This window comes from Lagenorhynchus albirostris, chromosome 5 (assembly GCF_949774975.1).
Source record: "Lagenorhynchus albirostris chromosome 5, mLagAlb1.1, whole genome shotgun sequence".
Lineage (NCBI taxonomy): Eukaryota > Metazoa > Chordata > Mammalia > Artiodactyla > Delphinidae > Lagenorhynchus > Lagenorhynchus albirostris.
This window is the reverse complement of record NC_083099.1, coordinates 99,855,425-99,868,022: the sequence shown is the minus strand read 5'-3', so window position 1 is coordinate 99,868,022 and position 12,598 is coordinate 99,855,425. Positions and strand designations below refer to the sequence as shown.

At 45.2% G+C, this 12,598-nt stretch overlaps 1 protein-coding gene across 7 annotated transcripts in view; it reads right to left on the bottom strand.

Annotated features, from left to right (window-relative positions):
• The window catches only part of RIOX2 (ribosomal oxygenase 2), a 26,916-nt gene extending 14,318 nt beyond the window's left edge, over positions 1–12,598 (bottom strand). The window contains exons 1-4 of one of the 7 annotated variants that reach the window (XM_060150726.1): positions 12,472–12,598; positions 6,860–7,328; positions 1,940–2,113; positions 394–522 (exon numbers count right to left, since the gene is read on the bottom strand). In XM_060150726.1, the coding sequence (XP_060006709.1) occupies positions 394–522; positions 1,940–2,113; positions 6,860–7,291 (735 nt within the window). In that variant the 5' untranslated portion in view covers positions 7,292–7,328; positions 12,472–12,598. The other 6 variants (XM_060150728.1, XM_060150730.1, XM_060150725.1 and 3 more) reach the window with 6 other exon arrangements.

Here is a 12,598-nt window from a genome sequence, read left to right as displayed (position 1 = left end):
GGTCAGACTGGAATTTTACCAACAAAAAAACTACTGGGTCCCTGGCCGTGCTCTGCTCAAGCAGCCTACGACCCAGCGGTGACCACTGGCCATGCCTTCCACTTTTGCTCTAGAGAAGTCAGTGGTTACTGAATTCATAATTCATTCCTGTTGCACTTGGATTATATTTGGAGACAGGTGATTTGGAAAATGAACTTAACATTTCCTCAGCTCACTTCCGCAGCTAAAAACTACCAAATGTCCTTTAAGAAGCCCCCCCGCCCCACCCTGTGCTGGCTAGCTGGAATGAGAGCCACTTGCCCCCAGCCTCTTGGGTACGTTTGCCGGGGACCATTACACAAACCTCAAACCAAACCTGTCTCAGGAAAGGCACCCACAAAAGCAGGCCCGTACCTTCAATGTGAACTCGTGTGCTGGCCTCCCGATCCTGTCCTCAGCCTCCAAGCTGTACTCCCGCGCCAGGGGCACCGTCGGGTGGTACAGGCGCCAGTGTTTCTCTCCCTCCAGCTGCAGGATGAAAACCTACAGGAAGCACAGGACCCCGGAGTGTCAGAGAGCCTCCAGACAACTCATGAGGCAAAGTGCTTCTAGAGTGTTAGCCCTCTCAGGGCTTAGATGAATCACAAATTTCAGATAAAAAAAAAAAAATAAAAGATCACAGATACATTTCACTATACACTTAAAGTTGCCACTACTGGTATTCACTTTTAAAAACAGGTAATCGTGAAGTCTGACACTGGAGGGCTAGTCATTCTTTTCACTTTCATGAAAACCTCACTGAGTTCTTTATATCCCAATATCTATCCCACTATCTCATTCTTTTAAACCTTCCATCAGGCAGCTGAAAGCCCATAATCTCTGACGGAAAAGCCAAGCTTCAGATATTACTGAGTGTCTAAAATCCTGAATACAATCCTTGGCACATAGGAAAATGTCAAGTTTTTTTATTCTTCATTCAACCAAAGATATTTTAAAGTTCTGTTAGAAATATATATTTTTAAATTTATTTATTTTATTTATTTATTTTTGGCTGCGTTGGGTCTTCACTGCTGCACGCGAGCTTTCTCTAGTTGCAGCAAGCTGGGGCCACTCTTCGTTGTGGTGCGCAGGCTTATTGCGGCTTCTCTTGTTGCGGAGCACAGGCAATAGGTGTGTGGGGTTCAGTAGTTGCAGCACGTGGGCTCAGTAGTTGCGGCACGTGGGCTCAGTAGTTGTGGCTCGCGGGCTCAGCTGCTCCGCGGCATGTGGGATCTTCCCAGACCAGGGCTCAAACCCTTGTCCCCTACATTGGCAGGTGGATTCTTAACCACTGTGCCACCGGGGAAGCCCTATTAGAAATATTTTTTTTTAATTTTTTTGGAAACTGTATTGATATCAAATTGCTCTCAAAGGAGGGGGAAAAAAGAGGTTTTTTACTAATAACTCTGTGTTCACACATTGTCTTGGTACAAAAATAAAACTATGAAATACCTAAGCCAAAGGGTTAACTCTTTTTGGCAGCCACATGAGAATGAAATCAACACTTGTCAAGGCGCCAGTGCTTAAGTGAAACCATGACCTTCATTCAAGCTGCCCCAAGATCTTCACAAATGGAAAAAATATATACTTTTGGTAGCTACAGAAAAAGGACAAAAGAAAGCAGATGTAAGAATTACTTAAGACCTCACCTTATTAAAGACCATACATTATAAAATTAAAGAAAAAGCCAATCACACTTTTCTGTAGAAAATTCAAAAAACACCTATTTCGGAGGAATGTGTGGCTCTTTATATTAGTAAATGAACAACCTCCCCTTTCTGAAGGAGCAGGAAACCAGTTTGATGGGATTAATTTTGGCCCAACATCCCGGTGACTGAGGTCAAGCTCTGCAGAGCCCGCACAGGAAGAGTTGGCAGAGACCCGGCCCGAGAGCTGAACTGAACCCTGACAACCCACTAACCCGGGCTGGCAGCAACTCGTCCTCCCGGAGCCGAGCAGTTTCCTCCCCCCTCACCTCTACGTCATCATAATGGGGCGGCAGGCCCTGAGAACCCGCAGGGGTTATGTATACATTCGAGCCAACCAACGAGCCAAAGTAGCACTCCAGCTTCTCCTGGATCCTCCAAAGCTCATCCTTTAAAAAAAAAAAAAAAAAAAAAAAAAAAGATGGAGGGGAAAGAGGTGAAAAATACATTAGAAACAAGGAATATGTTCTTATGCGCTCAGCAAGTCTTTATCGCACAGCTATTATGTTCCAGACACCTGGAATTCAACGGTGCCCAAGCCAGCGCCTCTGTCCTCAGGACCCTTCCGTCCTCGTGCAGAACAGCACAGAGAAGAGGCAGCAGCAGACGAGACTGGAGAGGCAGGCAACAGGGAGTCATAGGATCTTAAGCAGGACAAGGACAGGATCCAACGCACACTTATAAAAGCTCACTCAGGCTGCGGTGTGGGGAACTGATTGTAGAAAAGCAAGAGAGAGCCGTGGGGAAGCTACGAAGGCAGCAGCGTAGGCTGGGAGTGACCAGGGTGGTGGGCGAGGGAGAGAGAAATAGAAAAGTCGAGATGCGCTCAGAAAGCAGCACTGACGGGACATGCTGATGGCTGGGGTATGGGAGTGGGGAGAATAAATCAGAGAAACATTCTTGGGTTTTTGACTGAGGCAGTTAGTCAGCTCCCAGTTCCACTGAAATGGGAAAGATCTGCTAAAGAACAAGCTTTCAGGGGGGAGAAAAGAAAAGCCGTACATTAGCAGTGTTAAGTGTGAGCTGCTAAGACCCCCGTGTGCTGGCTGGCTAAGTCTGAAGTTCTGGCAAGACGAAGAGCTAGGGGGTACATCTGGGAACTGCCTGCACAAAAGGGTACTCAGAGCAATGGAAGCAGAAATGACTACCTAGGAAGGGGGTACAGACAGCGAAGGGGTAAACAGGGTCGAGGAATGCTCCCTTTCTCCAGTCGCTAATCAGCTCTTCAGGGCCTAAGTTGAACTGAGGGGCCTAGAGAGGAGCCACACATCCCTGCAAGGAAGAAACCTGACTGTCCCGAGGCAGGTGAGAGAGGAGAGGCAGCAGTTAGGCCACGTAGGTATCGGCACTTCCTATGTGCCAGGCACTGTTTCCAAGTGCTTTCCTACTTCAGTTGTACAACCCTCCCCGCCACCCCGTCTCATAGGGTGGGTCCTACCAATGAGGAAATGCCAATGAGGAAACGGGCACGAGAACACACAGCCAATGAATGATGGAGCCAGGATTCAAATCCATGCAGCCTGGCTCCGGAGCCCACACCTTTAACCATGACTCTATATTGCCCCTCTAAGGAACTACCTTAAAGAAGTCACCTACAAAGGACACTGCAGAGCCCCTTCAAGCACATGCATGTACAGTGCCTGCCACACACAAGACACTGAAACATCGAAAGTATCTGCTGAGTAAACCAGTGACCACAGCTTGGGAGTCAATCCTACCACTGGACGGAAAAACACCAAAAAAAAAACAAAAAAAACTACAGTATTAAAAATGCCAAGTGGGAAAGAATTGGGTCAGCATGAAAAAAGCTTTGGGAGACATCTTCAGTATAGACCACTGAGCTTCTCTACTTACACATCTCAGGCAACACAGGAAGAATGATTTTATGGCATCTGAATAGCTCCCGAGAGTTAAGAGATCTCCCAAGCTGCCTAATTTATACCTGGGAGGGGCCAGCAGGACCTGGCCCTGTAATTACATTTATACAGTAACTAGAACCAGTTTCTCTCTTGCTCTTTCTCTCTGTCTCTGATGGCCTGAGAGGTGTTTCAGGACCATATGGGTGACTTTATGGCCCCCAACTCAAGCTTCTGGGTCTGTAACTGAGGAGTACATGTCTCTTTTCTTCTTAAAAGTTACTGAAGGGCTTCCCTCGTGGCGCAGTGGTTAAGAATCTGCCTGCCAATGCAGGGGACACGGGTTCGAGCCCTGGTCCGGGAAGACCCACATGCCGCGGAGCAACGAAGCCCATGCGCCACAACTACTGAGCCTGCACTCTAGAGCCCGCGAGCCACAACTACTGAAGCCCGTGCGCCTACAGCCTGTGCTCCACAATAAGAGAAGCCACCGCGATGAGAAGCCTGCGCACCACAATGAAGAGTAGCCCCTGCTCGCCGCAACTAGAGAAAGCCCGCACGCAGCAACAAAGACCCAACACAGCCAAAAATAAAATAAAATAAATAAATTAAAAAAAAAAAAAGTTACTGAAAACCCCATCATTTGTACAATTTTTCTCTCTCTCCTGGAAACAGAACCTTTAGCTTCTCAATCTGCCCAGTGTGGCCCACTAGAAAGGAATCTGGAGTCAAATCACCACCGACCAAGTTGTAGGTACAAGTCAGCTTCTTTATTTGCAAAGGAAGACTCCCACCCTAAGACTGTGGGAAACAGCATATTTATCTCAAAGCCTATTTACATTGCAAAGCAATGTACAACTGTTACAGCTTCACCAGTGCTGACTGTGGCACAAACAAGGCTCCTGAAATGTCTCCTTTGACTCGTGACTCCCAACTATGTCTGGAGATGCCAAGGAGGACCCCAGAACAATGGGAAAGGGAAAGGGAAAGAGGAGGCTCCTCCTCTCTCCACTGACCTATCTGCAGGCTCAGCTGAACACAACAGCTAAGACCAGAAGCCCACACTCACACCTAAAGGTGAAAGCAAACATGCCCAAAGCCCTACTACATTTCAATTAATATCTTTAGATATATGGTTAGGAAAATGCTTTAATTTTGGAATCAGAAGTCCTTACTTAGTAACTATGGAAAAGTCACATCTGTGAACTCGTTTTTTCCATGTAAAATGGAGACCACAGTGATTGCCCCAATTATTTCAAATGTCTGTTGGAGAGTTCAAAAGTGAACACATGTAAATATCTGGTAAACTCATCTGGACTCCTGATACACGGATTACCCAGAGCAGATGGGGAACAACCCACCACTCTCTGGTTACCTCCTTACTCATTTCCAGACAAACTAGAATAATAAACTGTGCACACGGTGTGACCTGATAAAGAAAGGGCTGACTGTTCACTCTGATAGTCTCTCAATCCGGCCAATGAGGAACTGCCTCTATACTTTCTCTACCCTGATACCAACATATCCATTAGTAAACACACACACAACACTAAATCTGGTCACAATATAATACTTGGAACCCAGCTTCTAGTGTAAAAGGGTGAGCTCCTGAGGCCTAACAGATTTCTCAAGTCCTCGTGGTGGAAAAAACCAAGCAAAACAGGATGCATCCTAGTCTAGCCCGGGGGCTGCGTTGAGATGGGAAAGCTCATCCTTCCTGCTTTAATAAACATGGCTAGAGAGCTGAGTCAACAGGGCAAAGGAAACACAGTCTTGGCCACTTGAAAGTGGGGAAGAGGAACATGCAGCACTTAAGCAGACGAGCAGAGAAGAGCCCAAGATGATTCTATAGCACAAAAATGACAGCCACAGAGGACACCACACATATGCCAAACAATAACTTTCTGCTGGTCTGTGAACAAATTACATAATCAACATCAGTGATCTTTTCTATTCATACTTCTTAGGTGTCTAAAAACCACTCTTTTAAAAAACAGTGCTGCTTCTAGCTAAGTAAAGAGTCAAGGACAAGCTCAGAGTGAAGTACATCCGTGTCCATATTTTCTGAATACACATCATGACTTGCTCTGCAAGTGATTTATAAATTCCTTTTGGGTGCTAGGGACAAAAGGCTGGCATTCAAAGGACATTTCAACTGCTCATGATTGCCTCACTCCTTTGGAATGAGTGCTTGTACTGAAAAGTCTAAGAGTACTTGTACTTTATCCAGAGTACAAATAGGTTCAGGATCCTGCAGACAAGAAAGGGAAAGGCATTCAACAGATGAGAGAGGCCTAATGGATCTAACAGGGCAACTCGAGTTCCGTCGTGAGAAGCATTACTGGTAATTGATGACAAAGTCCTAGGAGCCACCACACAGCCAGAAGCCACCCGGTCAGTGTGGAACTTCACGTGCTGCTCTCCTCCTCCTAAGCTGACATTTTGATTCAGCCATGGGTCACAGAAGGGCATTTCTGAATGGGGATAAACTTTATCTAAAACTCAGAATGGGCCCTCAATTGTTCTGGGCCACCTGTCACATAAAGATCTCATGCCTCTAAGAGCAGATTAGCTCATCCTAAGTCTACATTTTATAAACACAGAAACTGAGCACAGAGGAGGCAAATTATTTCTCAAATGTCAACCACTGACGCAGAATAAAAGGTTAGCCAGTCTTCCCGACTTGCAAATCCAACCTACCCTCCACCTGCGAATGCCCCCCCAGCAGCAGTTCCAGGACCCTGCCCCTCAGTGCCAGGCGGGCTACTGTTAATAAGGGTGAAGTCTCTTTCTTAAACGTGCCTCTGGTGCCTATGTGGTCTGGTCACTGCTCAGAAGCCTCTACTTAGGTAGATGTAGGCAGTAGAGGGAGGCAACTTTAAGGAAAAAATGATCACCTTGACACTATCGTGCCTTAAGTTACAGTGAAGGGACAAGCCAAACAGAAATGTCTACCATGTGTCAAAACATAAACCAGCCCACGGAAATGCTCCTGGAGGTGTAACGTCACTTTAACAAACTTTATAAACCTGAAGTATAATTTAGTTTTTGCAGCTCACCACGTCCAGCCTGAGTTGTTGCAGATTCTAACAGTTTAGCCAAAAGGGAACATAAAGTCACTGAAGTTGTAATGCATTTGAAGACCAAACAGGTGCTACCTCTTCTCAAACTGGCAGCAGCCTCATCATCATCAAAACAGATTGACCCCCGAGCTGATCTGTGGCCAAATGGTAGCACTTTAATACACACCAGGATTCTGCACTGGGGAGAACCTGTTACCTTAAATCTCTGAGGTTGGTGAAACTGAATTGTTGCCCTTTTCTGATCAAAATCTTTTCTCAGCTGAAGAAAGTGCACTTTGCCATCTTTATTTAAAACCTTCTTCTTCCCATTGACACACCGGCAGACATTTACATCTCTTCCATAGTACATACCCCGGCTGCACAGACTCTTCAGATCTGAGAGCCTGAACAGGGACCGGTAATATGTGGCCAGCACAGGGTCATCTCTCTGGATAAGAAGGGGCTTCTGCTCCCAGAATTCCTTGAAAAAAGTCTCTGTCTTGACGGGCGAGATTAAACTTTCAAAGAGGCCACTGGGACTGTCAAGGTTCAAAGGGGAAGGCCCACCAGCTGCCTCCAGCTTCACCTGCTTACAGGGAACAGGCCCCTCCTCCTTCCCATCCCCTGCAGGCTTCACTTTCTTTGGCATCGTTGTCTTCAAGACAAGGCAGTGAGGAAAAGCAAACCTGCCAAAAAGAAGAAAACACTCGTGATTAGGCGTCCCAGTTTCGGTGTCAGAGGATCTCATACACACAACTTGCATGACTATTAGGCCTTTGTGCGAACTCTTCCTAAACCAAGGTCATTTCTACCAGAATAAGATACAGCCTGAAGCCAACACCATTTCTTCCAGGATATGATTCAGCCTCAAACACTATGCAGATCACATATTCACAGAAAGGAAGGCGTGTTTTTCTTGTACACGAGCACTAAGTCGTGGAATTCATCACTTATCGGAAGGTATAATTACCCCAAATTAAATGATTCAACTATCTCAGCAGTTCCTAGTCACAGTTTTTAGCCTGTGGCCATTGACACAGCAAAGTTGAAATCTTAAAGTTGGCTTTAATCAGCACCAGATCCCAAATCTAATTAGATGCACTCTGAGTTATAAATACTTGACTCAAGAGCTGCCCACGGCCAGGTGCTCCTCACCAAAGCACTACCCCCAGCTGCTGTCCTGGAGGCCACCTGGGCCAGAGGTGCCACCTGACGGCTGGGGCAAGAAGATGCCTGCTCCCAGGTCCTTAACCACCTGAACTGCCTCACTTCCAAACCTCAGCTTATTCCTAAAAATTGCCACTTTATCAGAAAAATTAAAATAAAGCAGAAAACTAACTGGGGGCTGAAAGTGAAGGGTAAAGATAGTTATAGCTCAAGGCTTTTAAAAGCTCTACCTTTTTAACTAAAATAAGACATAATAAAATGGCAACGTCATTAACTTCTAACAAAGCTCTCCTCCCTCCAGCCTTCACGTGCACACACATCCCCTGGGCGCCTAGGGCTCGGGTGGGACTTGAGATTCTGCATGTCTAACAAGCCCACAGGTAGTGACGCTACTGCTGGGCCACAGACCACACTTGAGTAGCAAGAGAATCGACTCCCCTGAGTATTGCCAAAGGTCTCTCAGAACTGCCTCAAATCACAACTGTCGTCACGTTTACAATGCAGGTGTCCTGCATCTAGAGTTCAAGAATGTATGAATTTAAATTATATGAATTTCCTGAAACTGCAAAATGCTATTTTAAAATCAATTTTTTTTCTGGGAAAGGGGGTAGGTCCATTGCTTTTACCAGATTTTTGAAAGAGTCCCCATCCCCCAAAAAGGTTAAGAACCACTGTGCTTATAAAAACCAATTTTTCCCAGAGACCAGTAACTTATTTATAAATGTCATGCTTTTCTATTTTGTTGGGCTATCAGAATTGCAAGCACACTGTTTTCTGCTCTTTTGTCATTATAACTAAGCTGTATTTCAGCTACACTATAGACTGAGTAGAATTAATGGTCCGGCCTGGGAAGTAGGCACCCGAACAATGTGTTACACATTGCAACAACTAACTTATAAATTTATAATTGATAAATTCAGAATAAACCTAGAAAATAAATTTAGAATTAATCCCTCTGTCTAGTGTACCCAGACCATTAGTCACTTAGTGGCCGTCTTGGTGATCAGATTGACTGTCCTAGTATCAGAAAGCTTGTCTTCCGGTGACCCTTATTTTACTTGATAATGATGGCCCCAAAGTCCAAGAGTAATGATGCTGGCAATTCGGATATTCTCTTACTGTGCCTAATTTATAAATTAAACTTGGTTATAGCTATCTGTGAATAGGGAAAAAGCACAGTATATACAGACTTCCGTACCATCCACGATTTCAGGCATCCACTGGGTGTCCTGGGACGTTGTCAGCCGTGGATAAGGGGGCGCTACTGTTTAAAACTCTCTAGTGGCCTCATTTTAGCTTCTAAATATTGTACCCACAAATAGCTCAGTTCCTTCAAAAGGTCCAATGCTTTGGGCAGGAAACACAGGACCATAGTATAAAACTAATACAAATTGATACTAAAAGCTTGCATTGAAGGGGTAAGGGCTTAAGCTTTTTTCTTAAACTTTGGGGAAAAAAACTTTAATGTCTTAGGATATATCATCAATGAGACACATTTTCTGAAAATGTTTCTTATTCTTTTTAAGTTAAACAGACCAGCGTGCTTTCTCAACTGAAGAATCAAAGCTTCAGTGAGACAAAGTACTGCTAGTACTTGGAGCGCAGAAGTGATGAAGAAATACAAGAGATACGAAAACAGATTCAGTGGACAGCATTGCTTGTGCAGAAAAGAGCCACCTGCTATCCTTTGAAAGGTCAGCATGTGGTGGATGTCAGGTCTGGGAACTTAGATTTCAGATGTGTTCCCACCACCATTAACTGAAAAGAGGGACTCACTGTGTCTAAGCTGTTTGGACAAACAATGAAGGTTATACTGAACACCCGCATTCCTTCTGGGTGTCTGGAATTTTGATACATGCCAGCCAGAAGGTCCTACATGATGAGCCCCCAATAAAAACCCTGGGCACTGAGTGTCTAATGAGCTTCCCTGGTTGGCAGCATTTCACACATGTTGTCACAACTAGCTGCTGCAGCAATGAAGCACTTGGTCTCCATCTGCTGTAATAAATCAGCTGTGAGTCCTAGCAAATCACTAACCCTGGGGATGGTGTTGGGGACCCGGTATACAATGCTCACATTTAATTGTTAAAAACTGTTAGGTTGCCTCAGAAGGTTTGCATAATTAAAGGTGTTTATTAATGGAAAAGTAATTTCATATTCAGCTACACATTTCTTATCCCTTACAATTGGTCAGTTTAAAACTTATTTAAGGGATGGGAGCAGCAGGAAGATGCAAACAAAAGGCTTGTTTTCCTTAAGCACAGTATATGAATACAGTATAAGCATATTCACCAGGAAGTGTGGTAAAACAATGTGTGCAAAATACTTAAGCCAAAAATAAAATCACTTGAAGCATATTTCCCATCTACAATCAGTAACAAAATAAATCCCAACAGTGCATAACGAATGCTTTTGTTAGACTATGAATTTCACTACTTTTACTGCCAAAAGTTACATCATTTATTGTTTCTATGTGTTCATTTTGAAATGATTTGAGGCTCAGTTAATTGGAACGTAGATTAGTGGTTATTAGGCAAACATACTATTTCTCTGATTCTCACATGGCCCATACTGTAAGACAACCATTCTTTTTAACAGCTTTTGGGAGGTTGAGAGAACAGATGACATACTCCACCACATTAAACTTACAAAATAGTAAGCTGCATCACAATTTCAGAAACATTAAAAATGAAAAAAGCAAAAAGTGTGTTTTGTAATGTTAAGAAATACAGGAACTAAACAAGAGAATGCTTTGTCTGGAAAAGTACAGCCAACACTAGCCTGCCTCTGAATCTCACAGACCACCCAAACAGAAGTTAAGAGTAAATATTTTCATAAGCTACAGGGGGAAAAAAAGCAAGCGTTTAAAAAGCAATTGTTTCCAACTTAAGTTGACCACAGCATTCAAATGTAAAAAGATTAAGTTAAAAGATTCAAGGTTCATATTTTACTAACTGCCCACAGATGAAAACCAGCAACTAATCTAAACAACTTTGAAGGATTAAACTCCACAAGAAAATCAATAGTGATACCCATTCTACAGGCAACAAATACAAACAAAGCCTTTATATTTTTAAGTGTCCTAACTTCCTTTTCTATGGTAATATTCACTGACCAGAAGTCTTAACACAGAGCAACTATCTGCACATTTTCAGAGCCTAGCACAGACCAGGGCACCTAGGAGGTCCTCAATAAACATTTGCTGAATTTTTTTCCCCTTTTCATCTTTTGTATACAATTTTAGAGGAAAAAAATCTCAAAAGCCTTACACAAAACAGAGTTAGGGGAAAACAGATGGTTTGTTCAGTGGGGATTATTCTTCTGATGGCAGCTGTAGCTTGAGTATTCAACAGTACGGTCAGAGCTGAAAGGCACCTTAGCCATCAGAGGTCATTACCAACCAGGAGAGGGAGGTGTGTCTTTATAAGCTCCAGAGCTGTGTTTTACAAAGTGTAGTCAAATCACCAGGAAAGCTTGTTAGTATGCAAATTTATGGGCCCCATATCAAACCTACTGGACCAACACTTCTGGTAGCTGAGCCCAGAAATCTGCAGTAACACAGTTTAAAATAAATTAAAAAAGAAAATTAACAGTTCTCAGCAGGAGAATTTTAGATCCACTAACATAGAGGAGGATCATAGGCAAACTCAGCTCAGTTAAACGCACACAAACTGACAGAAACGATATATTGCCTGTAACAAGGTTGCCTAGGCTGACTTAAAATATTTCCTTTGGGCCCTCATTGATGTTTACCAGTTCAGAGAGGGAAAAGTGGTTCTCCTGTTGACCTAAAGCTGTGATTGGCACTTATCTTTTTAATTCTATTTTAGAAATAATGTATTGAACCTCATTAAAGTATTTTAGTAACCCTGAGGTTACAAAGGATGAGGGCAGAGAGGCAAAACTATCCAAGCGATGGTGTTAGAAGCTGGATAAATCAGGCTTTTCCACTTAAAGATGAGCCCAGTGAAATCAAAGGCCCGGCGCCGAATTTATTGGAGTAATCAGAGCCTGCGACTCCCAGGCCAATACTTCCTGAAAACACAGTGAACCACCTGGTCTCATTAACCTGATGGACGACCCAACAGTCGAGCAGCCGTTCTAGAAATATTCGGTGACAAATGAAAGAAAGGGAGGGTAGGCTGTCATTTTAAAGTTACGGTGGGGAGAGAAAGACGCAGCTCTCCCGCCCGCACTTCAGGTTTTGCTGCTGTAAAGCCGGTCTCCTAGGCCCGCCCGGCCGCCCGGGAGGACAGCCCACGTGGCGCTCCCATACAGCCCGCCGAGCGGGGCCAAGGCCTGCATCACCCTCCCTGCAAACCTCCAAACTTTCCGTGTGCTCGTCCCGTCTCAAGACCACCGGCCGAGCACGTGGTTACTCTTGGTGCCCAGGCCATCCGCAATCCTGGGCGGCACCACACCCAGCGTGTCCACTATTCCAGTGCCCGGGATCGTCGAGCGCGTCGGCGCGCGTCCCCCGTCCCGAAACTAACAGAGCCCGCTGGCCGTGGCCCGGCCTTACCGAAGCTCTCGGCCCGAGCCCTGCGGTCCCCCCCCCCACCCCGACCTTGCTCCATCCACACTCGCGCCTGGACGCCCGGAAGTTGAGCACCACCCCACATAGCAGTGGCGGGGACGGAGAGCCGAGACCGCTCCACTCACCGGGCTCTGCGTGGGGCGCGCGGCCGCGAGCCAAGCGGGCGGCGGCGTGGGTTGGGGGCGGGGCAGCGCAGAGCGGCGCGACGTGAGCACGCTCCGGCGGCCCCTCCTGCTGAGCGCCCTTCTCCAC